At 40.0% G+C, this 21,130-nt stretch overlaps 3 protein-coding genes across 3 annotated transcripts; 2 read left to right on the top strand and 1 right to left on the bottom strand.

The window, feature by feature from the left end:
• Nucleotides 1-523: 523 nt before the first annotated feature.
• On the bottom strand, nt 524-5,993 carry ccdc126 (coiled-coil domain containing 126). The gene is made up of 3 exons (XM_056418016.1): nt 5,707-5,993; nt 2,366-3,072; nt 524-2,140 (listed from the first exon to the last, which is right to left on the bottom strand). The coding sequence occupies exons 2-3, from the start codon at nt 2,601-2,603 to the stop codon at nt 1,890-1,892; spliced, it is 489 nt and encodes a 162-aa protein (XP_056273991.1). The 5' UTR covers nt 2,604-3,072; nt 5,707-5,993; the 3' UTR covers nt 524-1,889.
• A 143-nt stretch (nt 5,994-6,136) lies between these two features.
• Nucleotides 6,137-9,371, top strand: fam221a (family with sequence similarity 221 member A). The gene is made up of 6 exons (XM_056418003.1): nt 6,137-6,546; nt 6,781-6,954; nt 7,065-7,255; nt 7,378-7,451; nt 7,602-7,734; nt 8,813-9,371. The coding sequence occupies exons 1-6, from the start codon at nt 6,482-6,484 to the stop codon at nt 8,980-8,982; spliced, it is 807 nt and encodes a 268-aa protein (XP_056273978.1). The 5' UTR covers nt 6,137-6,481; the 3' UTR covers nt 8,983-9,371.
• An 8,950-nt stretch (nt 9,372-18,321) lies between these two features.
• Nucleotides 18,322-20,277, top strand: npy (neuropeptide Y). Its single transcript, XM_056420191.1, has 4 exons — nt 18,322-18,351; nt 18,616-18,803; nt 19,832-19,921; nt 20,001-20,277. Exons 2-4 carry the CDS (start codon nt 18,616-18,618, stop codon nt 20,020-20,022), a joined length of 300 nt encoding a protein of 99 aa, XP_056276166.1. The 5' UTR covers nt 18,322-18,351; the 3' UTR covers nt 20,023-20,277.
• The last annotated feature ends 853 nt before the right edge of the window (nt 20,278-21,130 follow it).

The following is a 21,130-nucleotide window of genomic DNA, read 5'->3' as shown; positions in this document are numbered from 1 at the left end:
CTTCGCTGTCTGTCCATACAAATGAACCTCGCGCCATATTTACTCGAAAGGAAAAGGAAGTTGATCGTGTTTTTCGTAGTTGTTGGTTTTGAGAATTCTGATTGGTTTGCATGTCTTTATCCTTCTCGTTACACTGCCGACTACAGGTTCGGCATAGTTATGATGGCGCCCGTATTTATGCGGGTTCATATAAACAGAAACTTTTTTGAAAACGACCTTGTGTGTACGACGTTATTTTTGAAAACGGAGGGGCAGAAATATTCGTTTCTGTAAATACCCGGCTATGTGTAAATGTGGCCAACTCTGCACACGTTTGAATTTCACCCCACTTGTGCATTACAACAAGCACAAGTCAGGCATTGGAACTCTTCAAAGGTAAAACTACACATTCAGAAATACTAATTAAATAGTATTAATGACAAATTATTCACTGAGCATGTACATGGTGATGCTGTTTGCGATGGTAGCTAGTTAATGCACTGGCTCATGTCATAAACCGGCAATTGATAACCATGAGGATAGATTATTGTTTCCATCAGGTCAATTTATTAGTAAAGCTATACAGCAGCGGTTGGCCTCACCAACTTTTCTACTTTAGCATTAGGAAGCAAGGTACATTTATGGCATTACTCAATGCAGACAGTCAAAACAGTTTGATACTTCAGCTGAGGCCTTCATGTATATTTAGGTCTGTAATGTGTCAGCAACATTTTGAAGCCTTCCCACTCATGTTTAAGTATGCCACCAACATTGACGTTGTCTCATACAATCACAAAGTAGTTTAGATGAAAGTATCCATCTTTCTTGTCACACAAAGTCATCATGTTGATGAGCATCATGATGTACAAACTAAAGATCTTCTTCCTCTGGGCAGGTGCCAGAGTTTCTCAGTATAATGGAAACCTTACTCAGAAGCAGCAGAAAGTTAATTCATATTCCAGACTGACATCCACTCTCCTAAAATATCAAAGTTGGATGACCCCAGTATTTTTAGAAAATCTCTAGTCACAGTGCAACATGAACCCTGAACATGTGTAGCAGTAGGCCAGCCATCTTAAGAGCACGGAAGGGCTTACGACCGACTACAAGTGCATTCAATGTGCTACACATCAAGTTAAATCATTTATCAACACTCATCTAGGGAACCATTGATTTTAACTGAGACAAAGAACACAAATACACACACACTCATGTTTACAGTGGCAAATAGGCATCATCCCATCATTTTCTGCATAAACCTCAAACTGCCTTGCAGCAATTGTAAAAACACAATTACACTGCCTGTAGATGGAGTGCAAATAACATTCTTTGGATTATCTTTGATAGATGAATTATACTGCTTAATTATTCTTAAGACTATGTGTAAGATAAAAGTAGAATCTTCTTTTTACAGCAATTAGCAACTGCACCAACTAAAAACAGACAAAGCAAAAACAGCTGCCCTACCTATCATGTGTACTGTTTAGTTCAGCATTTTGATTTGTTGATGCAGTATTGTATAATAGTTTCCAATTTAGATAGGTGAACATTTCAAGCCGTTTTTATTATAAAGCGTATGAGAATCTGGTTCCGTTTACAGAGTATAGAGTCAGAAGATGCAAATATGGCATTAAATCTAAGCCAAACTAAACCAGAGATGCAAATGTTTAAAAAATGTGCTACAGTCTTGGTAAAAAATAAATAAATACCAGCATTTGGAACATAGAGGAGACCTCCTTCCTTCTGAGCTGGCTGAACATTTCTGAGAACGATCCCAAATTTTAATCTTTCTGGATGTATACATGTCTCCCTATTGCTTTCCATTTGTCTGATGTGGTAACATCAGTGATAAATGCTGGGAAAGTGTGATGTGCTCAAAATAATTAAATATTTTTATATCTCTATTAAGACTATGCTTGGTGATGTGGCCGAGGCCTATTAGGGATGTGTGGGTGGAGGCGTGGCGTTCCAGGGTGACTGCCAGGTGTGTCCTGCTTTGAGGGTTTCTGCAGGGCAGCAGGAGCGGAGGCGAGGACGCCCCCTGCTGTGTGAGAGGTATTTGTGGAGGAGACATTGACCGCCAACTCAATTCTCCCCTCCAGTTTGACTAGTCGAGTCAGAATGTCCTCCAGTAGCACAGCGATCGTCCTCTTCAGATCAGCTGTGTGCGCATGTGAGAGGGAAAGAAAGTGAGGGGGGGGAACAAAAAAACACAAGGAAGAAAATGTATCAATGATAGAGTATGTTTTTTTTATAATGTTTTTTTTATAATGTTGAAACCCAATGTTCAGCAGTAAGCAAGTGATTTCATGGGCAGGAAAAAAAACAATATTACAAAATAATAAATGTATTGCATAGCACGTCTCTTGTCCCCCTAAATCCTTACCATAGCCAGCCATGGAGGTTCCCTGCAGCCCTCCTGGTGCATTCTGGTTCTCCTCTGTCAAGACCTTGACGTATCGCCGGCTGAGCTCCAGGATCTGCTCACGTAGCTCGGCGCTGCTCTGATGGCGAGGCTGCTGCACAGTGTAATGCAGCAGCAGAAGTCCCCACGCCAGCCCAAATACCAACAGCAGCACACTCAGCTTCTGTGACATGTTCCTCCCCAGGAGTGCACCCAGCATGGTACTGGGCTGGCGAAGGGGAGAGGAGCTGCAGAGGCCCGGTCTTGGGCTGATGGTATTTTAATAATAAATTAAATATTAGAGTGATAACTACTTAATTATGGCAGGGAGATTATCTTTATATTGGGTCTGTATCTACAAAGAAGTCAAAATCCAGTGCGAAGTATTGCTAAAGCTGGAGTGGTTTTGGTGCCTCGCTCAAGTGAGCTCCAGCAGGACACATGCTTGCATTATACCCATGCAGCAATAGAAGTTTCTCTAACCCCTTTAGGTATACTGCCCCTCCTAAGAGGATATGAAACAGTGTTCAGCAACAGCAGAAGCCAGGAAGTGGAACCAGAAGGAAGCTGCCGCCTACAGACACCGGCATTCAGGGTTTTTTGGAAAGGTGCTTTGGCTGCAAGACGCTTAACATCAAATCACCAATGCAGACTGGGCGTTCAGGCAGGGGGTCCGCAGGCATTGTTGACTATGTTGGAGAAGCATACAAAGATAAACAAAAAGATATGATTAACCAAAAGAGAAAAACACAGAGAGACATTTGTTTTGTCATCACTTCCCTTTTTTTTGCATGAACCTTATATTTGAATTGTGCAATGCTAGAATTTCCTGAATTGAAAGAAGAAACTGATTTTATTGTCTAACAAAAAACACTAGAAGGATCATTTCTCAAGTCTTTCTGTAACTTCTTCAAAGGCCCACCAAGCAGTGCTTTTTTCAGAGTGAATAAAATGCACCAAGATTTTTCAACAGACAAACAAATACCACTGCATGTGCTGGATAGGAAAAAGAAAAAAAAACCTACCTCATCCTTATTGGCAAGGCGCTAGTGACGAGATCAAAGTGGCTACCTAGATTATTTAGCTATTACTTGGGGTAATAGCCCACTCATCAACAAACATTTGTTAGCCCTCTGAGCTCAGAAACCTGATTACCAGTATAGATTTCATTGGACACACTTTGCAGCTTCAGATAGATGACAAAGCACCAACCAGTGGCACAGAGGGTATTCATTCACTAAGCCAACCTCCACACTGGTTATTTGACTGGCAAATGGCCTGTGATTGCACTGTGCACATGGAAGTGAAATTGGATGATAATTTCTTAGTTTTCACAACTTTGTTACCAAGTTCATTCTGCGCGCTCTCTTTCTCTCTTGGATGTGGTAGTGTCCCTTCCTATTGAAGTCAAAGGGGACAGTGACCGAATGAATCAATTATGAAAAGAAAGGTAACAGAATCCGTTTAGCAATGCTTCCCAGTCTATCTACACACACACACACGTCCTTCCTATGACCTGGTCGCTGTGTTTCAGTGGGCAAGAACTAGAAGGGAAAGACACGGTGTAACATCTTGATGAAAGTAAAAGTTGAAACTGGTCAGAATTCCAAACACATTGTGACTGACAAATATGTAACTGTGTCAACAGACAAACTTGAAAGCGTTGCCAACCTTTTTAAGTGTTGCAATGTTTAGCTGCTAGTCTCGATCAGGATCTGGGCAATGTTTTAGCAACACATTCTGAAGATAAAAAGTGTAAAATAAATGTTCTTCACATTTCATAATAAGATGAAAGATTAGGTCATTTGAACCGTTCAAAATAAGTGCCGTGCATGGAAAAGAAAACATGCAATGCATGATCCAGAGAGTTTTTGCACAATAAAGTACAAATAACATGTCAGGTTGGAGTGGACTTTCTGTGTAGGGTGCTACGTTAACATATATGTGTGAGCTATTCAAGCACCGGGGCAAATACATCTTGAGGATGATTTCCTTTGCCTTCCATATGTCTGGCACCAGATCACATCCATCTTTATTTATTAATATGGTTGACGCAACAACCAGAAGAGTTTTTGGTATTCAGCCACTGTCCCACTGTTAGTCTTTTCAGTTATTCACCAGGCAGGATCTATGCTCCATGGGAAGGTCCACCAATGTCGGCACAAGCTCATGAATGTTGTTCCACTTGTTTAGGCTGTTTTAGGACCGATTGAAAATTGCCTACTTAAGGGAGGGTTGACAATTGAAAGGCACACGTTGTCATTCAAAATACCTAATCCGGTGGTTAAATATTGACCCCAACAGTTTTCACCTGTGTTTCATCAACTCGTAGACAAACAGACTCACCTGACCTGTCCTATGAACTAAAAAAGGAAATGTCAATGTTAGGATGGATGAGGTACACATACACTACCGTTCAAAAGTTTGGGGTCACACAGACAATTTTGTGTCTTCCATGAAAACTCACTTTTATTTATCAAATGAATTGAACATTTCATAGAACATATAGTCAAGACATTGACAAGGTTAGAAATAATGATTAATATTTGAAGTATTAATTTTGTTCTTCAAACTTCAAGCTCAAAGGAAGGCCAGTTGTATAGCTTATATCACCAGCATAACTGTTTTCAGCTGTGCTAGCATAATTGCACAAGGGTTTTATAATCAGATATTAGTCTTCTAAGGTGATTAGCAAACACAATGTACCATTAGAACACTGGCGTGATCGTTGCTTTAAATGGGCCTCTATACACCTATGAAGATATTTCATTAGAAACCAGACACTTCCACCTTGAATAGTCATTTACCACATTAACAATGTATATAGTGTATTTTTGATTAATTTAATGTTATCTTTATTGAAAAAACAGTGCTTTTCTTTGAAAAAGACATTTCTAAGTGACCCCAAACTTTTGAACGGTAGTGTATATAAAGACAAAGACAAGGTGCATGATGGGACACTGTAACGTGGACTAAACACATCGATCCTTTGACAACTTGGTGAACATGTTGATTTGCTAAACTTTGCTTATAACGACTACACAAACAATGTGATGACATGTGACGTGAAATGTAAAACTACAACACTCGACCAAGACGCGAAACATGTACTATTTTTGGATACGTACATTTCACGAACATTATTTTATAACCATTAGCAGCCGCACAAAGCTTAGTTGAAGCTATTACCAACTCCACTAACAGTGAGCTTAGCTGCACATAGTTACATGTAAAGTAGCAACACTAAAAACTTGACCTGCAACCAAAAAGGCTAAACTATTATCGGCAGATTAATCAAACCCCAACAAAAACAGATACTTTACCTCAGTGGGTTGTCTGAGAAGCTACCTGGAGGTCGCAGAGGGATTTATCAGGATAGAGAAGCAGGGACGAGACGCCGGAGAGCTTCGGCTGCCACTGAATGGTGCTCGATGTTTGGGCTGTCAAGCGGGGGATGGAAAGCCTGCTGTCTCCCTCAATAATGTTAGCTACCGAGTAACGCGTTAAGGCGTCAGCTCTCCCTCGTTTCCATTTCAGCTTATTCCTATACCGTGTCGAAAACAACGATGTCCGAGCAAAAAGAAGTGGATAGCTACGATTCCAAGCGTGTGCAGACTGTCATGGTTCCCCTGAACGTCGACTGGATGCTTCATCACTGTTGCATTATGGGAAATGTATTTACACTACCCGAAAGTAAACACGACACGTTGTAAAGTTATTACGTTGTAAAGTTATTGGCGTTAGTAGTAACAGTTACTTGGTTTCAGTGGAGGTAAATATTTAAACTGTAGTTAATCCGGTTTACTTTAAACAAAACAAAAAAGCGCTAACCTTTTCACTTTACTTGAGCTTTTACAGTTAGTGGAAACGTGTTCGATGTGTGAGCTAAGCTACATTACCGCTAATGTTACTGTTTGCTTGATTAAGGTTTAGTGAGCAAACATAACTTTACTTCTGTCCTCTCCCTCCCTCTCTTTCCGTGAGCGGATTTGCAGTTCACTTTACGACCGCTAGAGGGACGTGTGCAAACATTTCCATGGCAACACAGTAAACTGATAAACAGAAGTTTTACTGCTGTGCGAGACAAAATTTGCGACAATGGAGAAAATATGCCTCGATGAATCAGCTCTACAAGCGGTCGATGACTACATGGATTACAAAAGGTTTGACTCAATGTTATACTTTATGTTTCAACTCCGGACTTTAGTTCATCCCTGGAGGTGTTTTATACACTTGTGATCAAGCAGCCAGCATCTGTCATCCAACATGCTATTTAATGCTAACTACAGAGGAGGGCATGTAGGTTAACAGATAATACAATAACACAATATCCCTTTGTTATAAGTTACTGTACATGCCCATAATTAGCTTTTTTATTGGTGGTTTGTCTTTTCAAGGATTGTGGGTGATGATGATGGAGGACAACTGTTCACGCCAGAGAAATATGAGGAGTACAAGAGGAAGTTTCTCCCTCAACGAATGAAAAACAGGCTCTATGTCAGCGTTGGGGTCCCAGGAGGTATCGACTGCAAACTCATTGGTCCCGAGACACAGTGTTTCTGTACACATAGGTAGTATGATTCCCTGATAACACACACCATCTAGTGTCATTCCTTTCTCACCACCACACACATATATTTACATGTATAAACACATTTCTGATTAATATAATTTCCTCCAGATATAAGCAACACAAGACCGACTTTGAGGTGGTCCCCTCTGAGCGGCCTTTAGCCCTACCATGCCAGGTCAGAGGGTGTCCTTGTTCTGCCTACCAGTATGTTCCCCAGATTGGGCCAAATCCTGTCCGCTGCAGGTGTAAACACTTTCCTCAGGATCACAGTGAAGCTTCTGGCCACTTATGCAAAAAATGTGAGAATGAAATAAGTAAATTTAAAGAGAGAAGATTAATTCTAACCCAAAATAATTCTAGCATTTTACGCACATGAGTCATATACATGGTTCATGTTCAAGATGAGAATAACATTTTTCAGGCAGTTCCTGTTCTGGGTTCAAGAGCCCCTATACTTGTGGTTGTGGTCAGCCAAGCTTTGCCCATCAGACGCTGGTAAGTAGAGTCAAATGTTAAACACAGATCATTAAAAAAACACACAGGCTAGTAATGCTTGACCTAGATTAACAATATTGCTACTATTTATTGAGTAACATAAAGTGGCACACTTTGAACTAAATTTGAACTCAAATCCCTTTAACTCAGGTTGAGACAAAACTAGAGAGGGGGGCACGTGGTCAGCCTACAGGCAGAGATGTCCCTTATGCTGCCATGGGGGGGCTGACGGGGTTCTGCTCCTTGTTGGACGGCTATCTCGCTTTGGAAATCAGCGACACAGGTGAGAACCAGAAATGTTGCCTATGGGAAAATATAATTTTGAATGGAAAGATGCAGTGGAGTTGTCAGTTTTAAACTTGTGTATGTGGCTCGTTCCTTAAGGCTCAGTAGGTCTGGAACATCCCAAGGATTTGTAGTCAAAAGGAGCAAAATCAGCATGTAGAAACTTTTTTTTAGTTCAGACAATCAATTGCAGACTCTCCAAAAAAGTCCACAATTAATGGACTGTTTTGGAGAGTCGACCTTTGTTAGACTGCTGGAGCAGCTGTGTGTCCATGCATTGCACCTTAGGAGAAGAAAGTTCCTTGAAGCAGCATGTGAGGGCAGCAGAGAGCAGCACAGCATCAGTGTTGAACAAGCAAGTCTGCAGAGCAGAGACCTGCTCCCTGAAAAGTGTCCAGTGCATGCATCCCTTTGATTTCATTACGACATTGAGGTCGGACCCATTTGTAGTAGATCTGTAAATTTTCCTTATTTAAGACATAACTTTCATAAATTGGATGATCAGAGGAGAACATATGCAATCAATGGATGTCCAAGTTTACATTTTCAAATGTAATAAGAGTAGATTTCTGCAACTTTTGAAAAGTAATTTTGATCTCTTCTGAAAATGATTACAAATGTATTTAATGATTAAATGTACAACATTAATTACACATGCTTCACTATTTATGTGTTTTTATTTAAGTTTGATTTAATAGGTTTAACTTCTCAATGTAACATTTACTTATGCCACACTGTGGTTTTGAGTTAAGAGTTTGAAACCTCATGTTCAAAAGACACACATTGTATGTACCACTGTAACTTTAGAAGAAAATGTATCACTCAATATATGGTTTAATCCTTTTTTGGAAATAATCAATATTTGTTCATGAGGAATGTATTCTATATTTATCAGTGCCTGCAGATAAATGCATTCTATGAAACAAGTCTTTACTTTATACAACATCTGTGCGTCAGATCCTTGTACAGTTAATGCTCAAGATATAGATTTTAAATAGGTTTCGTACCTCTGAGTTACACAGTATTCCCTGCTGCTACCCATTATGTGAATTTCATAATCTTTGCCTGTTTTTCAGATCAAGACAGAGAAAATGGCTTCCAGGAGAGATGCTCCGCATCAAGGATCAAAGTAACGTTTACTAAAACATCAAGCTCTGTTCGCCGTAAGAGAGAGACCAACAAACTGAATACAAAAACAACAACATTCGTCTCAGAGTCCATCCGTCGAACTAAACCATGCAAATAAATCATACACCTTTTCTGATTTGTAACATTGAATCTTCACTTGAAAACATTCTGATTGTTTCACATATTAATTATTTTCTTTTTCAGTGAAGTGTCTGTCTTCGTTAGTGTCGTGACAAAGGGGTACAACCAACTGTCAGCAACAGTCGTTATTAACTCCCGTCTCACAACTAAACAATCAACTGAAAATATATTGATCCAATCAGAGCATGGGGAGCGTTTGTGATCCACATCCCCACGTTTGACTTGGAAGCCTGAAAGCATTTGAATACATTCTAAAGATGAAATTATTGTGAGTTTATCAAATTTGGAGGTACAGCTTGGTGAGGAGATTTTCAGTATTTTGTGGTGTGAGCTGCAGAAATACTTTGCATAAAAACACACACATATACAGGACTGTCTCAGAAAATTAGAATATTGTGATGAAGTTCTTTATTTTCTGTAATGCAATTAAAAAAACAAAAATGTCATGCATTCTGGATTCATTACAAATCAACTGAAATATTGCAAGCCTTTTATTCTGATTTATTGCTGATTATGGCTTACAGCTTAAGAAAACTCAAATATCCTATCTCTAAATATTAGAATATCATGAAAAAGTATACTAGTAGGGTATTAAACAAATCACTTGAATTGTCTAATTAACTCGAAACACCTGCAAGGGTTTCCTGAGCCTTGACAAACACTCAGCTGTTATAAATCTTTTTTAACTTGGTCTGAGGAAATATTAAAATTTTATGAAATAGGATTTTAGAGTTTTCTTAAGCTGTAAGCCATAATCAGCAATATTAAAAGAATAAAAGGCTTGCAATATTTCAGTTGATTTGTAATGAATCCAGAATGCATGACATTTTGTTTTTAATTGCATTACAGAAAATAAAGAACTTTATCACAATATTCTAATTTTCTGAGACAGTCCTGTACATATATATATATATATATATATATATATATATATATTTACAGTATATATATATATATGTAAAATAAAAATAAAATGTGAAAAATATGAAATCCTAACAATTTTAGAATTAGTTATTTGAATTTTTAGAATTTTTAGGATAAATGTATCGAAATTACAAGGTCATAATTAGTTCAACAACACATAGTCATCTATATAAATAATTCATCACAATCATATTTGATACTCTAACTAACCCATACTTGTATTTAGTGCAGTCCCTCTCGATACACGCTCCATAATCCGGTCAGTTTACACATCTGAGGTTTGTTTGATGTTCTATTCTTGAGAGAACGCCTCCCACTTACCAGGCCACCAAAATAACACCAGAACCATGGAGGTACGTGATCAGTGAAGAGCTCTGTTTTTAGTTTGCAGGTACATTTACTGTCTCCGATTGATTAATCCCATTTCTCACGGTAGATCAGCAGTGACGAGGGCTGATTTGAAGCAGGCCATGCTTTCTCCATTGGTGGCCCACTTTCCCGTCTTGAACGGAGAAATAGAATTAACAGGGATCTTAATGAGGATTCACTCCCACTCAAATGTTTCCACTGCAAGGATGGCAAGACAAACTGGATCAGTATTGACACTGCGGCTGGCCAGTGCATCTCAAGTCACCTGTGCCTAAATGTAAATATCGCCTCAAGGAACTTGGTGTGTGTTTGTGTGTGTGTGTGTGTGTGTGTGTTTGTGTGTTTGCTCGTGAGCTGAACAGGTGCTCTCGAGGGAAAGGAAGGGCTACATTTCAAAGATGGCATGGATGCACCTGGGTCTCTCATAAAGCTGGGTGCTGGGGAAGGAAGTGGAAGGGATCCCATCTGAAAGCTGACACTTAAGATTCAGTGTTCTACAATGACCATAGTAGCAGGATGCCACAAGACAGAAGTACGTACGCATACAGCGTGACGCACACAACGTTCACAGCGGCATACATACAGTACTTCAAACCATCCACGTTTCCTCTTTGCAACCCAGAAGAGCTTTGATGACTGACAGAATAAAGCATCTTTTAAAGAAAAACTTCACCTGATTCTACTGCATTCCCATTTTTACTCGCAGAGAAAGACCCAATTATTTTGAGAAGTGAAGATCTGACAGATAGTCTGGCGCAATTACAATTTAGAGTAATTACCTCTCCGTAGCAACCCTGTTTAGGAGCCTACAGGTAAATTACTTTGGCCATTAATTGGAGGGAATGACTACTACATTTCCCATATCCCCATAGAAACCACGGCCAGCTTGACTGACAGATTCAACAGTACAGATCAAGACATGAGCACAGAAGATTAAATTGGCAATTATTGTGCAAGGAAACACTTAAATACCCCAGTGACATTTGTGGTAGGCACACCTTGAGACGAACAACACACGCCCCTAATTTACCCACAGAGAAAGAGAAAGAGAGAGAGAGGTAACAAACGCAGAAGCACAGAAAGACAACAGACTATCGAGTTCCGACAAATCACTTGAAACTGTTAGATGACTCCGAGGGAAAGTACAACAAAAGAAATTCCAAAATACTTGAAAAGATGGACAAGCTACTTCATTAAGATACTGCATAGCCGACGTGGATATGGGAGCCAAAAGGAACACACTGCAGTAGAGGTTTGCGGCTAGCTAGTGAACGTAGTGGAGCATTTCGCAGTCAAAGAGCCAGATCGTTCCTTCAGGAGCTGGCGGAGACCTAAAACAGAGCTAAAAGAGAAGGAACGGATAAGCCGTCAGGTATAACACCCACACTAATGTTACTCTGATTGATAGATTTGTAAATAAGCAACAGTTTGCAAGTATGTTTGCCATATAAACTTTAAAAGGTCATGTTGCAATAATAACGAGTCACCCCAAGTGGAAAAATAAATCTGGTGTTGCAGTTAAAGAATTATGAAATAAGTAGATCTCTAAATGACCTGGCATTCTTTAGGGCGTATTAATACAGTCTAATATACAATACCATACTAACAGAATAATGAACACAAAGATGTATACCCAAAGTAACCCAATACTATTTCCAAATGTGAAAGTGTATTTTTTTTAAATGTAATAAGTATTGTGCACATAACATAACATTATTGTCAATGGACATCCAGCTCTATTGTCACAGCTATCTTTCTTTTTTTGCCAAACTGTGAATCAGGTTTGAATAAAATATGGACCGCTGTGCTACTTCCAATCATCAACTAAAATGTTCAAATCCGACTCAAACTAGAATATTCTCTTTCCTCCAAGTACCCTGTTCTTATTATCAGGACAGATCTATTTAGGACAGATCTTACGCAAACAAAATACAGCTTGTTCTGTTTCTAAGAAGAACAAAAAAACCGTCACAAACTCTTAAAAGCGAAGCCCAATCCTACGTATGACTTTGACACATTGGACACATTGGATGTGTGTGTGTGTGTGTGTGTGTGTGTGTGTGTGTGTGTTCCGTCTCTTTTGTGGTAGAAACAGTGGGAAATTGCAGCTACTTCATAGAGGCGCCGCTTCGATCCCGTGCGGTGTCGACAGATTCCGAGAGGGGGATGGAGAGCGGGTCGCGAGAAATAGATTTAGCTTTTTCACAAAGCACAGTGATAACAAACAGAATGGGATGTTGTATAGCACGGTTAAATCAATAATGTTTGCCTGACAGAAGTGTGTTTAAACGCATGCAGCCGAATGCACACGCTCATACAGTGTACACACTAAGGGAGTTCATGTGACCAGAAAGACACACACATGGCATTTATGTGTGAACAAAATGTACGAGTCATCCGTGAGGGATTCTTTATTCACTCTAAAGACTGGACCTTGTTCGGAGTTCACCAATTTTATTTTAATTTAGAATCTTGCTAAATCTAAAAACTGACCTTGAACTACTTGTCAATGAAAAATAAATGCAGTTTTACATCACAGACAGCATAGTCCTTTAAATGTATTTGGCCAGCAGCCAGTTAGCTTATCTTAGCTAAAATGTCTTTTACGCTCTGCCTGAAAATAGCATAAAGCTCCTTATTTAACAAACACGAGGCAACATGTGAATTAGTCAGCTTTAGTGGTGCTCGTAGCAGATTGTGTTACCTTTGAACCGAGCCAAGCTAGCCGCTATATGGTACACTAAGCTGAGCTAACAGGCTGCTGGATGTGGCTCTACATTTCATCACACACGAATCAGGGCTCTCAAGTCTCACGCATTGAGCGTGAGACTCACGCATTTCGGTCTTATCTCACGCACTCCCGCCACACATCGAATTCCTCACGCTGAAAAAACCTCTCGGCTATTTAATGCTTGAATGCAGGGGTGCTCAATACACCGATCGATTGTTCCGCTGCAGAGCTCCGACGCCGGTCTGCGCGCATTGGGATGGAGCAAAGAAATAGTCACTAGCACCCCCCCCCTGGTTGTAATTTAAACAATACAATTTCTGATCATTAAAGCATTAATACATCACGTACCCCAATTCCCAATACTGCATTAAATCAGAATCAGAATCAGAATCAGAATCAGAAACAGTTTTATTGCCAGGAATGTTTACACAAACGAGGAATTTTTTTTGGTGGAAGGTGCAACATTTGGACATGACAAACAAACAACAATCAACACGACAGAAAGACAACAAATAATGTGAAAGTGTTTGGGTGTGTGCTTCAAGTGGTGTGTTTTAGTTAAAAGTGTATGTTACGCGTGGCGTGTGTTTAAGTTAAAGTGCATGCAAATAAAGTGGCATGTGTGTGGAGGAGGCCTCAAGTTATGTATCTGTCGCTGTTGTTGCTTCAGTGTGAGAGTGTAGGATTCTCCTCGTGAGTATGTCCATGTGTGTTTCTGCGAATAGAAACTAAGCATTATGCACCTGCAGATTTAAATCTGTAATTGCATTTGATTTGCAGGACAAATATTTGGACACACTCAATGACTGATTGATCGCAATGAGGAAATCATAAATACGACACACTGAGAATTGATGCTTTCAAACTGCTTAAATCATACATTTCCCCTCCATTATCAGGTCCCTCGGCAGTGAGGCGTGCATCTCGCTCAACATGCTCAGACACTTCAGACCTTTGCCAAAGAGCTGTAAAAAGGATATCCAAAGTGCATTCAGCAGGCATGTTATGTTAAAATGTGAAACCACTTTGGGCATCGTGACGTCCTTCTTACCTTCACATTTCTCCATAAACATTGAAGCACATTTTAAGTGATGAAGGTTTTTAAGAGGTCTTGAAGGAGCACTTATATAAGCTTAGTTAGCATCTGAATGTAGGCCTATATTAATACATATTCAATGGCATGGAGGTTCCACTAACACACGAACACTCTGACATGACAATGACACATCCAGAGTATTATGGTCTCATAGGTCACAAAAGTATTAAACTAAATTGTCGAGCCCTTTGACGTGGTTTCAACTTTCATCAGGTAGCCTAATGTCCAGGCTCTGGACTCTGACCTGCACACCTGAGCCGAACCAACCTGTCACAGCGTGGTGGCTCGACCTTCTGTCCACCTGTCAATCAAAAGTAAGACCTTCTGTAATGTCACTCTTGACGTGACATTGGTGCTACGTTCACCCGAGGAGCAGATGTGGCACTAACATGTCACACACACACAGATTACAGAAAACAACGAGGGACATCGAGGGAAGAGGTAAAGACAGGTACACACTGAGACTAGATGGAGTGACTCTTAAAGCAGTGGGAGATTAATTAGAGAGAGAGAGAGAGAGAAAGAGAGAAGAACAAATGAGAAAACGACAAAGGACATTATTTCTTGTTATTTCCTCATTGAGCAGTTGTCAGCACTGTATTTACTCTGAACTGAGAGTGGAGGACAGAGAACTTGTGTTCTTTGAGATGCCATATAGTTCAGTAATTGCTTGTGAAGGCTGTCAATTAATGTCAAAGCCAAATCAAAGGAAAACTGTTTGGGGACTTGCTTCTTGGAAGGCATGATAGCTAATGGCTCAGAGAAGTGGGTAGCAAAAATGATACTTCTTGGATGGGAGGTCGGTTCTTTAAAAGCAAGGCAACTTTTGTTGTAATTTATGCAAACAATATTGAATCAGTAATAAAAGCTCAAATATGTCTGTTTCTAATTTATTTTACAATGCAACACAGCTCAATATTTGGTAATCTGGTTGTTTCAGTTGATTTAATTAAATTCAAAAATCCCTTTATTATGAACCTAATATAAGGACCACGTTTTACTCATATCACCTCTCGTTTGAAGCTGCAGCCCACAAAGCTAAACAGGGGGCTGCTGATGCTCTATCTAAGTAATAGTAGTACTTGCTTACCAGAAGTAACACATTGTCACCATAGCACAATAGCGTAGGAAATAGCAGCAATTTAGATGTCAGACGTCTGTGTGAAATAGCCAAGAAAGTACCAAAGCTGCTTGAGATTTTGCCTTTATTCACTTGTCTTCCCAGTCCGTTTTCATGCAACTGCCTCAGAGAGAACCATACAGGCTTGTCAGTTTTTGCTTTTACAGTTGTAAACACTGTAAGTTTGAAGAGTGTGACTCACATTAGTTGAAGATAACAGCAGGCTTTTTCATCTTAACAAATCGTGGTAGATAACTTATTGTCCAAACCAGGATGCTGATGGGAGGAGGGAAAAAGATTTGCATTTAAAAGAGCTCACTCTCTAAAGAGTCGTTCTCCATAGAAATTATTTCGTCAAACCGAGCTCCTAGAAATTGTCTCACACAGCATTTACCAAAAGGTGTTAGAGCGGCAATATATCCCTGTTACATTAATTGTAGGTATTTTGATTCGTAGAACTAGCGTTTCCAAACGGGACTGTCATTTGTCTCCACTGGAGGAACGACACTCTATTCCTCTTTGTGCTACACAGAAATCCAGAAGATTTCTCTTTAATTCTGACCTGGTTGTAAGAGCCTCTTTTCATTATAGAGCAATCTTTAATGAGTATCATACAGGCTGAGACTGATACCATCACAAGCATGGACTAATCCACTGTATTGTAAGATTAGCTACAAATACTGCAGATTTCGGTTAAGTATCTTATAACTGCATTGTCTTAAGTTGATTTTGTTCATTACCTTATATTACTGTTACACATTTTGACTCAATATGTACAATAAAGACCCGCCTTGAGCCACCCAGGGCTCACTCACTGGCTGTCTAAAAACAGTTTGACTCATGGTGGAAACGATTTTGGCTGTTCAAACATTTTGAATCTATCCAAAAAGCTGTGGATTTGTCTGTGTGTGTTTCCTCATCCACTCTGTGAGGAGCATGTTTCTTTTGGGATTCATCCATTATTTTTATTTATTTTTACATTTTGCTCCACCTAAGGTAGCCAGCAAGGGCTTTGAGAGTAAACTAAAATGAACAGTGAAACCCTTCTGACTCAGCGGTGCATTATTCTGCTGTAAGCATTAGTGAAAGGACTGTGACCATGCATGAGTACACATGGTCTAGAGTCTATACATTCTAATTATTGATTCTTTCATCAATATAAACAAGGTTTTGACAACAGGAAATGTTCACTCTATAAATTTTCGCTGGGAACGTACGGTTTTCCTCTTTAACGTCTACACTGGATGGATCGGAATACATTCACATTCCCTTCAGGATGAATTGTAAGTATGGTCCAATGATGATCACTGACGTTTTTTTCAGATACTGAGGTAAATGACCAATTACTTGCACAATGAATGCTAAACTAAGATGGTGCACATGGTAACACAATAGTCTTCCCAATTATACACACTAGGCAGTCGTTTTGAGCATGATACCAAGGAAGCGTTAGCATTTCGCTCAATACACCACTTCCCTGAGGAGCCTCACGAAGCTGCAAGACTGAAGACTCTATGACTTGTTCTCAGCTGACACGAGTATAACCTATAATGGCCTCTTCTATGTTAGCCTCTCCGCTTCAAGGATCAATCTTAAACTGTCACCTGTGTCTTAAACCCTGGAGCTCATATTATTGAGTTCAAAGTCACGTTACTCTGATACTGGTGTTTAAGCAAACATGAACTGACCTCTCAACTTAGTCGACGTGGTTCATGCATCTGCTTCATTCACATGACAGGCACTCATAGCCGCAAGCTGTTTGCTTTAAAAGGTGTTATACCTATTGACAGTGAGCCACTGTGTGTGTGTGTGTGTGTGTGTGTTTGTGTGTGTCACTAGAAGTTCTAATTCCTGCCTGCGATCAACATGATTCCATGTTCTCTCACTTGTGTCTCATTCCTCATCTCCCCTTTAACATCCTGCGTTATACAAAAAGCCCTGAACGCATCCTCTGCGCTGCTTAAAAAGCAGCAATGCTGAAGAATGCTGATTTTGATAGATGATATGACTGCGAGTCGATATACAAAAGGATGCTGAATAGGATTTAAATGAAGCGCTGGGTGGTACAGAATCATTTGAAGTGCTATTTGGGTTTTTCTTATTAAGTGGGTTTCTAGGAGATTGAGCTCTTCACTGACGTGTCTTGATATTCATGTTAGGCCTTTTGTTCACGTTTGAGTGTCCCAGTCTCTCTTTTCTGATGGAATGAGCTGCGATATACAAAATTAGTGGACCGATTCAGTCGAACAGCGAATCAAAAAAGGGGCTCACTTACATGTGAGTCTGTTTGAGATCTTTTTTTTCCAGATCACCCGACGCGTCCTTTTTTGGAGCTTCTTTTGGTTAGGAGGATTCATTTGAAGTTCGCCCACTGTGTCATATCACTGGCATTCTTTTGTTACCTCAGGTGGGATTATTGATCTCATTATGCAGATAAATCGCGACTTGATTGTGAAATGATTTATCACCGTCTCCCTCAGGGACAGCTCATAGACACCAAAACATCACACTGTGTGTATCAATCTGTTTAGCGCTGTCAGTTATTAGGAGGGTGTGGCAAATGTGTGTGTGTGTGTGTGTGTTGTTTATGTTTATGTACAGATACACATTTGAGAATATAATATATGACTTTTTAGAATAGTTACATTAACAAAACACTGACTTTATTCTGAATTTATCGGACTTTCTATATTGTTTACTACCATATATGCAACACTCCAATAAGGACATCAGTCATATTGGTGTGGATCCTAAAATGAAATTATAGCAGCTTGATTAGCCACATTCTTTATAAAACGAATTAATTCCTAATCCCACTCGATTTCTAGGGAAAGGGTTTATTAACTGGTTCTAATTTTAGTTTGCAACATTCTACGTCTTTTAAATAGGTGTAAACTGTTTTTTTTAAAAGCCCATTGATGACAGCATCACTGGTGACGTTCACGTGAAGAAAGGAGACTTGCGCCAAACAGACTGCAGCTCTGACGCGTCTTTCTGCAGCGGGTCTGGCGCACAGATATAAAAACCCACCGCGCAACAAGCGCCCAGAACAACAGGAGAGAGACCTCAGGACAACTGCAACTCTCCCTCTAATCCTCTAGGAAATGTAAGTACCTTTATATTTTATTTACGAATACTTTGACTATATTATTGACAGGAAACTTTCTTAAAGTCTGAAGACATGCCTCTGCTGGTTGCAGCTGCACACGTCTTTACATGTTTTGTTTGTTTTTACTACCAATTAGACATTTATTCCTCAACGACAAACATAATCTCAATGAATAGGAATTCATCTAAAAACCGAACAGTGGAACACGTGTCCAGAGATGTGACACGGACTAACACTTGTGACTTGTTTCCACTCGAGCAGATGCACCCTAACGTGATGAGCTGGCTGTGGACTCTGGGGTTCCTGCTGTGGGCGCTGCTCTGCCTGGGCGCCCTGACGGAGGGATACCCGGTGAAACCAGAGAACCCTGGAGATGACGCCCCGGCGGAGGAACTGGCCAAGTACTACTCAGCCCTGAGACACTACATCAACCTCATCACGAGACAGAGGTAGGCGAAGTCATTACACCTCTTTGCAAGAAGAGAATCGAATAAAAGTTTTGTTATTACAGAGCCGGAGTCCGTTTTAAATCGATCACAGGAATGCTTTGCAATGTTTATCCTCCTCAAATCACTGGACTTATATTTGTCCCCACATCATTATAGTCTATTGATTTAATTAATTTTTTTCTCCAATTCTCGAAAAATGCGAACACCATTTAATGGCTGCTATCAAATAAAAAAGTAATGTAATCAAGTAATGCTTTCGTATATTCTGACACTTTTAGCTTTTTTGATTAATAATAATACTGTGCAAGCTAAAAGGTTATGCAGAGTAGGAATGCATGCAGGATGTTAAGTTTAGTGGATTATTTATCATCAACAAAATTATTATAATTTAAAAATATAGAATTCTACTGTTTACTATCACCATGGTCTTTCTAAGAAACTTTCTGCAAGATTTGGCATTTCCTATTATGTTGTTGACATGGTAATCTGAAAAAAAACGTTGACATTAAACAAAGTTTACCTAAAGTGTTGCCTCTTGGAGCTGCGCGACTATGTTCTGCAGGTCTGGAACCAGTCTTTCTTTACAGCATGTGACAACACTCGCTGTCCATTTATCACCTGTAAATAAACCTGAGGGGAAATCAGTCCATGCCAGCGTGGCACGTCCATCACCCACAGCATTCTGCTTCTGAATATAAGAGGCTTGCATGCCGGCTGCAGAGGTGAAGCCACCCAAGGGCATGCTGCAGAGTTTATCATCTGAGGGACAGAGAAGGAAATATGAGCTCCTGCAATGCAACTCCTGCTGCCCCTGCAGGATCTCGGTCTGCCTGTGTTCAGTCGTCACTGAGACTATATTATATCCATGATAAAGTAATATGTAATGTATTTATTTGCTTAATTCATCTCTCTCTCTTTTCTTTTCTCTGCGGTTTTTTTCTCTCTCAGTCAGTGTTGATGATGAGCCCTTTGAAGCTATGTCCGTATAAGTCCCTGCATGTCATTCTGTGTCTTTGTTTTTGTCTCAGGTATGGAAAGAGGTCCAGTCCTGACATTCTGGACACGCTGGTCTCGGAGCTGCTGTTGAAGGAAAGCACAGACACGCTCCCACAGTCAAGGTGTGTGTGTAAAACTGTCAGCATGACGATGTCATGACTCATAGGAAGCTGACTGTGTCCTTTGCTCCTCTCTCTCCAGATATGACCCGTCATTGTGGTGATGTGGTCAACAGGCTTGCCTCCACCTTCACTGCTGATATTCTGACCTCTACGACCACCCTATCTCTGCCCCGTTTACCTTCCTGAGCCATATATTCAATCCCACCTCCTCGCCCATCAGCTGCAGTCAAAACTGCTTATACTTTTGTAAAAAGTTTATTCAGAGTTATCATCTGTGAAACATAAATGTCAAGTGGGGGAGGGAATGTTTATTGTCTTGTATACTTGTGCTATTAAAGATTAATTGTTTGAAGGAATGTATGTCTTTGATTTCGTTTAATGAACTGATTTTAAGCAGAAACTCAAACTGTTTCAAAATGTCATGAGCAGATTTATGGGGGCACATTGAGCAATGATTGATGGCTGACATTGTGTTATTTATTCTATGTGATTACATATTCCATATAAATGTCAGTAACATGTCAGATGAGAGAGAACATTAGTCCTGAATGCTGTTTACAACTCTCTTGACACATCTGCTCGCTTGATGTCTTCACTCAAGATCACATTTGTGCTTCCTGAGTCGCACCCTGCCTTCCAGCGGAAATCCACCAGGGTAGTTGCTCACCGGATGATGAGGGAAAAAATACATTTTAATGGTGTCTTGTGAGCATGTATGGTCTCGTAAAAGCAAACATCAGTCAATTTGAAGCTGCCAGTTGTGTCGCTAATGGCGCTCTCTTGTGGCCATGAGGATAAGTACCCACTCTGAAACTAAATGGAGGGAGAATGGCATCTCCAATATAGCATTATTGCAATTACACGAGTGGTTAGCCTACCGCGACGTGACATCACATCAAGCCCAGAGAGCACAAATGAAGCAGCTAGGGGCACTGCAGACACACAGTCTACAATGGAAATTTGACAACTCAAAAGGCTGGATACAACATTCACAAGGGGCCCCTGGAGTTATTGATATTTGTGTGGTGGTTCAACATTGTATCCAAAGTGTGGAAGGAGCATTCAATCGTTAATAAAACAGTAAGCTATAACGTTGAGGACACTACATCATGAACTGAAGACCTCTCACAGCTGAAGACTGGGATAATCTGCAGGCAGTAGATTGAAGGATAGAGGAACATTAAAACATGGAGTCTCGTTAAACGTTCT

The sequence above is a fragment of the Pseudoliparis swirei genome, chromosome 1, assembly GCF_029220125.1.
Source record: "Pseudoliparis swirei isolate HS2019 ecotype Mariana Trench chromosome 1, NWPU_hadal_v1, whole genome shotgun sequence".
Taxonomy (NCBI): domain Eukaryota; kingdom Metazoa; phylum Chordata; class Actinopteri; order Perciformes; family Liparidae; genus Pseudoliparis; species Pseudoliparis swirei.
Note: the sequence above shows the minus strand (reverse complement) of the source record. Positions and strands in the feature narration are given on the sequence as shown.

Coding starts and splice junctions, on each gene's coding strand:
- ccdc126 (XM_056418016.1), bottom strand. CDS start 2,603: ATGCTGGGTGCACTCCTGGGGAGGAACATGTCACAGAAGCTGAGTGTG. Junction 2,141..2,365: donor AACCTCCATGGCTGGCTATG/GTAAGGATTTAG, acceptor ATGCGCACACAG/CTGATCTGAAGAGGACGATC.
- fam221a (XM_056418003.1), top strand. CDS start 6,482: ATGGAGAAAATATGCCTCGATGAATCAGCTCTACAAGCGGTCGATGAC. Junction 6,547..6,780: donor GACTACATGGATTACAAAAG/GTTTGACTCAAT, acceptor TGTCTTTTCAAG/GATTGTGGGTGATGATGATG. Junction 6,955..7,064: donor CAGTGTTTCTGTACACATAG/GTAGTATGATTC, acceptor AATTTCCTCCAG/ATATAAGCAACACAAGACCG.
- npy (XM_056420191.1), top strand. CDS start 18,616: ATGCACCCTAACGTGATGAGCTGGCTGTGGACTCTGGGGTTCCTGCTG. Junction 18,804..19,831: donor AACCTCATCACGAGACAGAG/GTAGGCGAAGTC, acceptor TTTTTGTCTCAG/GTATGGAAAGAGGTCCAGTC. Junction 19,922..20,000: donor GACACGCTCCCACAGTCAAG/GTGTGTGTGTAA, acceptor CTCTCTCTCCAG/ATATGACCCGTCATTGTGGT.